Source organism: Anguilla anguilla, chromosome 1 (assembly GCF_013347855.1).
Source record: "Anguilla anguilla isolate fAngAng1 chromosome 1, fAngAng1.pri, whole genome shotgun sequence".
NCBI lineage: Eukaryota > Metazoa > Chordata > Actinopteri > Anguilliformes > Anguillidae > Anguilla > Anguilla anguilla.
Genome location: NC_049201.1, coordinates 74,300,584 through 74,308,774, shown reverse-complemented (window position 1 = coordinate 74,308,774; position 8,191 = coordinate 74,300,584). Strand labels below are relative to the sequence as shown.

At 42.0% G+C, this 8,191-nt stretch overlaps 1 protein-coding gene across 7 annotated transcripts in view; it reads right to left on the bottom strand.

The window, feature by feature from the left end:
* Positions 1 to 1,812: 1,812 nt before the first annotated feature.
* The window catches only part of LOC118229642 (B-cell receptor CD22-like), a 39,457-nt gene continuing 33,078 nt past the window's right edge, over positions 1,813 to 8,191 (bottom strand). The window contains exons 1-10 of one of the 7 annotated variants that reach the window (XM_035421792.1): positions 7,507 to 7,660; positions 5,990 to 6,346; positions 5,409 to 5,669; positions 4,862 to 5,122; positions 4,638 to 4,731; positions 4,394 to 4,445; positions 3,639 to 3,760; positions 3,423 to 3,477; positions 2,732 to 2,853; positions 1,813 to 2,340 (exon numbers count right to left, since the gene is read on the bottom strand). In XM_035421792.1, coding sequence (XP_035277683.1) covers positions 2,277 to 2,340; positions 2,732 to 2,853; positions 3,423 to 3,477; positions 3,639 to 3,760; positions 4,394 to 4,445; positions 4,638 to 4,731; positions 4,862 to 5,122; positions 5,409 to 5,669; positions 5,990 to 6,346; positions 7,507 to 7,561 — 1,443 coding nt within the window. In that variant the 5' untranslated portion in view covers positions 7,562 to 7,660 and the 3' untranslated portion in view covers positions 1,813 to 2,276. Of the gene's footprint in view, positions 2,341 to 2,731; positions 3,478 to 3,638; positions 3,761 to 4,393; positions 4,446 to 4,637; positions 4,732 to 4,861; positions 5,123 to 5,408; positions 5,670 to 5,989; positions 6,347 to 7,506; positions 7,662 to 8,191 lie in introns of those variants that run through there. The other 6 variants (XM_035421808.1, XM_035421820.1, XM_035421830.1 and 3 more) reach the window with 6 other exon arrangements.

The following is an 8,191-nucleotide window of genomic DNA, read 5'->3' as shown; positions in this document are numbered from 1 at the left end:
AGATGCTTTTTCCTGGATTTACTGAGCACACATTTACATTTAAATCCATGTTCAAATACACATGTACAGTTGTGCACCAGTTCTATTGATGCCCATCATGGCAACAGTATAAGCCATTTTTAATGCAGTGTGGTCATGTTTCTGTGACACTTATCCATGGCTGTCCTTGGAAGTGACGTGAAGAAGTATTTGCCCTCTTTCTGGTTTCTTTTTTCATTGCAAATTTGTCACACTGAATTGTTTCAGGTCTTAAGACAAAATGTAATATTAGACAAAGGGAACCCGAGTAAACACAAAACATGTTAAAAAATATATTTCATTTATTTAATGAAAAAAATTTTCAAACACCCATGTTTAAAGTTTTTCTCAAGTAACCTCCGCTTAAATGTTTGTGTAACAGTCACATTGGTTAGCTCTCGCAGAGGTTCCTGTTTTTCTTTACCGACATCTGTGTTTCTTAACCGTCTGGTTGGTTGCGGGATGCCTAGTAGAGTAGCTGTGTGCACATCCAACCAGTTCTTTGGCCAGGCGCAGGATAAAAGTACATGTGAAGATTGAAGGATAATGGATATCCGCACACTGGATTATAGCTCCCAATATTTTATTGACTAAAAAATGCCAACACACTAGACAGCTTTTGCTGGTGCAACGCGGTCATGATTGAGCACCGAAAGGATAGCTGTAGACAGGCTTTCACCAACACAAATACTTCCCTGAGAGAACACTTGCCTTAAAAAGACCAGCTAGCATCTATAACTGGGTCCCAGTGGCACGTGGCCAGTGTGTGTACATTGAAAATAATATTGTAAGCTGCGATTCAGGTGAACACCTGATCTGACAATTCACTTTTAAAGTGCACAATCCTCTGTGCCTTCTTGTCACAGTTACCCCCTAATTTTCTTTTTTTTTAAATCACTTTTATCTAGTGAAACACAGTCCTTGTGAGTGAGGTGAGCGTTTTCCTTTTTTTCCTCCCCATTTGGAAATTGCTGACCATACTTAGAAACCCCGTAAACCTCCACCAGCTGAACTATGCCATTCTTATGATGGAACTCTCCCAAGTGGCAGGTGGCACAGGCAACAAAACGGGCACCCGTGCGGCGAAGTGAGTTTCTGGTGCGTGATAAAAAGCGGGACATTTCCACCGACTAAAACTCCATCTGATAAACACTGCGGTCGATGCGCGTGCCGTGCTGACTGCCTGCCACTGTCAGGATTTCGTAGACAGCCCAAGTTCATTTCCCCACCATCACAGGAGAATGAATGTAACTGCCAAATGCTTCTCACAAGCTGGTTAACACGTTATACACCAACAGAGTAAGCCTTGTACATATTCCTTAATCCTTCCATGAATGATATGAATGCAATGCAATTGCAACTCTCCCAACTACACATATTCCTAGTCCTTAGATTGTTTTAAGTATATATAATTTAGCAAAAATATAATATAATATATATAATGTAGCAAAAGGCTGTACATACTGCTGCCCTAAAATGAAGAATTGTCAATCATTTTGTAAAGGTGTTGTTTCACAATGTATTCTGAGTACTGCTGAGGTTTCTACTAAAATTATACTGCACTAATTTTGTTTTACCAAGGAAATGAGGCAGGAAATGACAATGCTGCTAAGGAAACGTTCATGTCCCTAAAAAACCTCTGCATCATAATTCCTCTTGTTACATCCTTGCTACCATACAGCCCACTGAGATAAAATGTTGGGCAAGAGGGACTTCAGTATTTTATTCTGTTGACTAAACATGATTATTTTTTGTTTTATGAGTAATGAGAGGAATAAACACTTTTGGCTTTTCTTTCATTTATTGTTACATTATCTTCATGTGGCGTTAACCCCCACCCTTACAGAAACGTTTGTATGTATAAAAGTACATATACACATATGTGGGCTTCTTGGAAAATATGATAAAAAAATACTTCACAGAAAATATCTAAAAATACATATTACAATTTCTGAACGCAATAGTAATTTGCATATTTGCCCATATATTGTATGTTACAAATTGTTGCTATACCTTGAAAATATATTTCATTTCAGTTTACTGCAGTGTATTCCATGAGGGAGCATCCTGGGCTGTTCACACTGCGTCGATGGTGAGATGACATTCGGTCAAGCGTATCATAGATAAAATAAGGGAAACACACGGGAGGTCCCGTCCCCACTGTGCCGTACCCGCCGCCTGTGAGCCCAAACCACCCGGCACTGCACACCCGCTGTGGGTGGGGGGGGGGGGGGGGGGGGGGTTGGGGCGTCTAGAACCTAATGTCTCAGCGCACTGTAGATGCTGCCGTCGTCCTCTGGCTGCTCCAGCCGCTGCGCTGACCTGTGCACGCGGACGAGGAGAAACATTGTCGAAGCATCATTGTACCGCCGTTCTAATGGTGACCTACTGCCCTGCAGGTTTTCATTTCAACCCTAGTTTGGCACACCTGATTCAACTAATTAGCAGCTCAATGAGATCTCCAGCTGTTGAATGAGGTGTTAGGGTTGGAGTGAAAATATTATTATAAATAAATATTATTATTATTATTATAAAATTATAATATACTATACATACACTATTCTCAGAATTTTGATTTGGTTTATTATAATTATCTTCATCAGCATCACCACCACCACCACCGCCACCATAATGAGCAACGACTACAACAAATACCACCAATAGCCCCATACCACAGCTGTTAACTGCATGTTAAAAAAAGAATGGTGCAAACCTCTTCGGTTGCTTCTTTGTGAAGTGAACGGCGGCGTAGCAGACTTCCTCTTCCTGAGACGAGAGAGCCAGGCTCGGGGGCCCTGGCGGTCGGAGCTCTCTGGTGCGGGCATTATCAGCGGCCTACACGTGGAGAACATGGAGGGGGGAGAAAGACGCACTTCACGCCAGCAGCGGATTGGGGGAGAAAACCCAGGTTCGAAAATGCAGTCGTAAAAATGAAACGGTTGAAGCACCATTCAAATCTGAGAATGTTTTTCTGAAATGCTGTTCAAATGCGCAAAAAAATAAAATAAATAAAAATGTGGACAACAAAGTATTTTAGAGCAAATATGAGCATGGCTCTTAACCTGTGCAAGCAGAACTGCACATTTTTACCAAGGGTCCCATCAGACAACAGTGCAGAACAATGCTATACCTGTATGTTGTATCATATACCTGCTCATAAAAGTGCTATTTAAGGGCCCTCCCTTCCCCTCTGCTTCTTTTTTGGCTGATTTTCCACAGCGCACTTAACCACTTAAGCATTTAGCTCCAATGAAAAGGAGGAAAACATTTTTTACCCCTCATCTTCGCTTGTTGTGACACTTATCTTTGTGGGTTCCGACTTGCACCATGCGGCCTTCCTTGCACAGCACCCCAATAGAACCCCAATAAGTCAGGTCGAGAACCCCAAAAACCGTGTATCTCACCTGAACCCCCTTGGCGCAGCCAGGGTCTTCTGTTTGGCCCTCTGCGTTCCTCCTGCTTTTCTCAGAATTTTGATTTGGTTTATTATAATTATCTTCATCAGCATCACCACCACCACCACCGCCACCATAATGAGCAACGACTACAACAACTACCACCAATAGTGATGCCCCATACTACAGCTGTTAACTGCATGTTAAAAAAAGAATGGTGCAAACCTCTTCGGTTGCTTCTTTGTGAAGTGAACGGAGGCGTAGCCGTCTTCTCCTTCCTGAGATGAGAGAGCTGGGCTCGGGGGCCCTGGCGGTCGGAGCTCTCTGGTGCGGGCATTATCAGCGGCCTACACGTGGAGAACATGGAGGGGGGGGAGAAAGACGCACTTCACGCCAACAGCAGATTGGGGGAGAAAACCCAGGTTTGCGAATGCAGTCGTAAAAATGAAGTGGTTGAAGCACCATTCAAATCTGAGAATGTTTTTCTGAAAAGCTGTCCAAGTGCGCAAAAAAAATAAAAATGTGGACAACAAAGTATTTTAGAGCAAATATGAGCGTGGCTCTTACCTGTGCAAGCAGAACTGCACATTATTACGAAAGGTCCCATCAGACAGCATTGCAGATGAATTTCATACCTGTATGCTGTATCATACACCTGCTCATAAAAGTGCTTTTGCTCTGGATGGGTAGCTTTCATGTGCCTGTGATGAGTAATCATCTAAGACAGCTTCCTGATTATTGAAGGGCCCTCTCTTCCCCTCTGCTTCTTTTTTGGCTGATTTTCCACAGCGCACTTAACCACTTAAGCATTTAGCTCCAATGAAAAGGAGGAAAACATTTTTTACCCCTCATCTTCGCTTGTTATAGCATTTATCTTTGTGGGTTCTGACTTGCACTGCGCGGCCTTCCTTGCACAGCAGCACCCAAATAGAACCCCAGTAAGTCAGGTCCAGAACCCCAAAAACAACCATGTATCTCACCTGAACCCCCTTGGCGCTGCCAGGGTCTTCTGTTTGGCCCTCAGCTTTCCTCCTGAAGTGGGAGCAGGCAAACATCACAGCCAATCTGGTTTTTTTTTGCATCTTTGTCTGACCGTTTATGGCATGTCAGTAATTTGATCTTGCTTTAAGTCTGGCTTTTTAAAAAATGACCTGGAAAGTTATGATAACGGGGCCAATAGAAGGAAATTCAAATCAAATTCAGTATCAAATTTACTTGTCTCACCTCTTGAAATAAATGATGGTTGCCAAAGCAACAGCCAGGACAGTCAATACAATCCCCACTGCCAGAGCGATTAGAAACTGAGAACTGGGCTTGACTGGAAAGGTAGAAATCACATGAAATGTTGAAATCACACGAAACGCGAGCAAGAAAGGTTTGAAGACCTCTGTGATGCTGCTGAGCTATTCATCAAAAGCAGAATCAGAATCAAAGAAATGTGCACACACCTGCTGGAGACAGGGACACTGCAGTCGAGTTGTGAGCTCCGTGCTCGTTCCTGACCATACAGTGATACTGTCCACTGTCCCTCGAGCAGATATTACTGATGGTATAAGTCATAGCATTCTCCGAGGGAACAGTTATATTATTCTTAAACCAGGTGTAGTCCTGCACTCGTGGGTTGGCATCGCTGCTGCAGGTCAGTGTCACTGAACTGCCCTCCTCTGCTTCCCTAGGACTGACTGACACTGAGGTTTCTCGAGGGGGATCTGACAAAAGAATATCATTCACTCACTGGTTGCCACTGAAACTCAAACAATTCATTACAGTCAAAAATGCCTGTTTTTATACAGTACATACAAAAACAATGATATAGTTAAAAAACTAAAGATATCTCAGCCACCCTCTGTCGTGATCTTTGGATCTGACATCATGATTATCACCTGTCTCAATGATAACCATACAGTTGAAGTTCTTCATGCAGCAGGCAGAACTGTAAACTGTGCGACACACAGATTGCTACAATATTTATAATAACAGAAAGGATTCACTCACACTGAACATCCAAAATGATTTCTTCAAACGAGATTGTTCTGTTGTCCTTCAGAGCACAGGAGTAGTTTCCAGAGCTTTGGTTGGAAATAGATTTGAATGTATGTGGAGAGGGCAATCCTTGGGTTAGCTGCTTGTTTTTCAACAAGGTAAAATCTGATTGGTTCAGATTGCAAGAGTTGTTTGCGGCACATGTCAGAGTCACATTATCTCCCTCCATTATTGGTTTATTTCCTCTTGATGATGTAATATTCACTCTTAACCCTAGAATTCATTCATTCAAAGAATAACTAAATTAATTAAGGGCAGTGTGTAACTTCATGATTCTAAACTTAATTTGTAAAACAAAGAGTAAGTCTAACAATGGAGATATGTTTGAGACACAGAGTCATGTTTAACTTACAAAAAACCTATCACCAACGGAAGTAAAATGTTTGTACCTGAAGATAAGATGCAATACAAAGCCAATAAAATCCCTTCCATAGTAAAAACTTAGTGGAAAATACAAGATTTATTTGGATATACTGCAGAAACAAATAGAGTTGTGGTCAAACTTGTACTATATACTAGCATAAAAATCTTACCAGTGACTTCAATTTTCACTTCTGGAACACCAGTCCATTTATTTTTATCCTGAGATTCAAATCTGAACCAGTAACTCCCAGAGTCCTCGTATCTCAAGTCCTTAATCTTTAAGGTGCAGTTGTTCTTTTTATCCCCCAGGTACATTGCTCTGCCTTTAAACTGTGATGTGACGTCATTTGCACTTCCGTTATCAACGTGGTAATCAGAACACTTCTCGGGTTTACACCATATCACATTCTCCACTTTCATGCTTTTATTGGGATATGAATAGTTACAGGGGATGACCACAGTGGACCCTCTCACTGTGCAGATTGGTGTCTTTGGGGTCCACACACCCCAGTTATCACCAAGGACACCTGGAAAACATTCATGTTATATTGAAACTCATGCAGAACAGTTAGAATTGCTGTCATAGGCTGGTTAATATGCACATGCTGTTAAACACAAGCGATGGGTATAAATGCAAATGTTATTTAACAGGGAACATAATACTTCATTATCAAAACAGAAATTAATAACGACTGAGGCATTACTAAAGCAGTAATGGAATAAAAATACAGAATATTTAATGGCAAAAGGGATATATAATTGTGTTATAACACAATTTCAACGGTTTATCAACCCAAAAGTATAGGGTTTTATACCTTCTAAAACTTAATATTTACTGTAAACTATTGCAATGTTTGGCTCATCTGGAGAGCAGAGCATTGAAGCACACATTCATGCTTATGCACTTGTAAATCCATGCTTATGCGCTCCATCCTAATTTCACTTCATTCTCCATGGAACGGAAGCACAGCATTCACAGTATGACAGACAGAGTGAGACTTTTTATGCACTTAAGACTTTACCATAACACAGGGCAGCCAGGCCTAGATTCGATTCAAGATGGCATTGGAAATTAGGATCTTTGGGCTTAGACTAAGTTGTTCTTGTAACGTTATTCTGATCTTATTCCAGTAGTTTTCTTCACATGGCATCGAACTGTTACTGTATGCGTATATTTGGTGACTTTGTGATACGGGAAAAAACAAGTGAGATACCTTTGCACTTTCAAATAAATTTTTTTTTTTTTTAATTTCAAATGTTTTGTGGACAGCTACACCCCTTCCGTAACGACACCGTGGATGCGTGTAACAATTCCACCCAAAAGCAGTATACATTTCACAGAAGTGACAAGGCAAAAGGCAATCGCACTGTTTATATTTTTTGCTTCCGAAGATTTTTTCAGAAATCTACGACACTGGACTCCCTGTGCATATTAAAAACCACAACACTTTTCAGAAAATTATTTGGAAATAATTGTTAAACTCCACTGTCTTGATCAACATCACCTCTAATGCACTTCAGATATTTGCCACTACTTAACCATAAATGACAGGGTTGTTACCTAGGACACACATCTTCACGCGAAAGTAAAAACCTTGTGATAATGAAGCGGCAGCTTTAGCGTGACATTTCACCGGAAGCCTCCATCATAGAAAGCAAGGCTGTCACCAGTGTCAGGCGGTCTTACCAGGCAGGATGAGGAGAGCCAGTCCCCAGAAGTGCAGCCTGTCTCTGACTCCCATCACTGCTGTTCCTCCTGCTGAACACCTTTAGTGAAGAGTTAGTCTCTCTCTCTCGCTCTCCCTCCCTCCCTCTCTCTCTCTCTCTCTCTCTCGCTCTCCCTCCCTCTCTCTCTCTCTCTCTCTCTCTCTCTCGCTATCCCTCCCTCTCTCTCTCTCTCTCTCTCCCTCTCCTCCTCGCGCGCGTGCCCTCTTGACCCTGCGCACACTCAGCGCTTCCAGAAAGATGCTGGAAGGAAGAGCTGCCTCCAGCTGCGTAACTCACAGGAGTCACTGATGCCGCCAGTGAGGGCGGGGCCTGAGGGGCGGAGAGGCCAGGAGGAAGATGGCCCCCGTTCAGTTTGACACTTTGGGTTCTGACTTCTTCTTTTGTCTGTCTATTTTGCAACGTCCAAACCAGAGACGAATGTTTGAGCGGCATATGTGTCTGAATAAGTGATGCCATTTCAGTTCAGCTGACAGACACATCTTTGTTTCTTGAATAATTAAAAATATCCCTGTTTCAAATCAAAAGTTCCTATTATTATTGTTGTTGTTGTTATTATCATTATTATTATCATCACATAAGTTCACTCACACTGCAAGCAACGTGCGAGTGTGTCACTTTTGACAGGAAGTGTATTCCACCTAGTG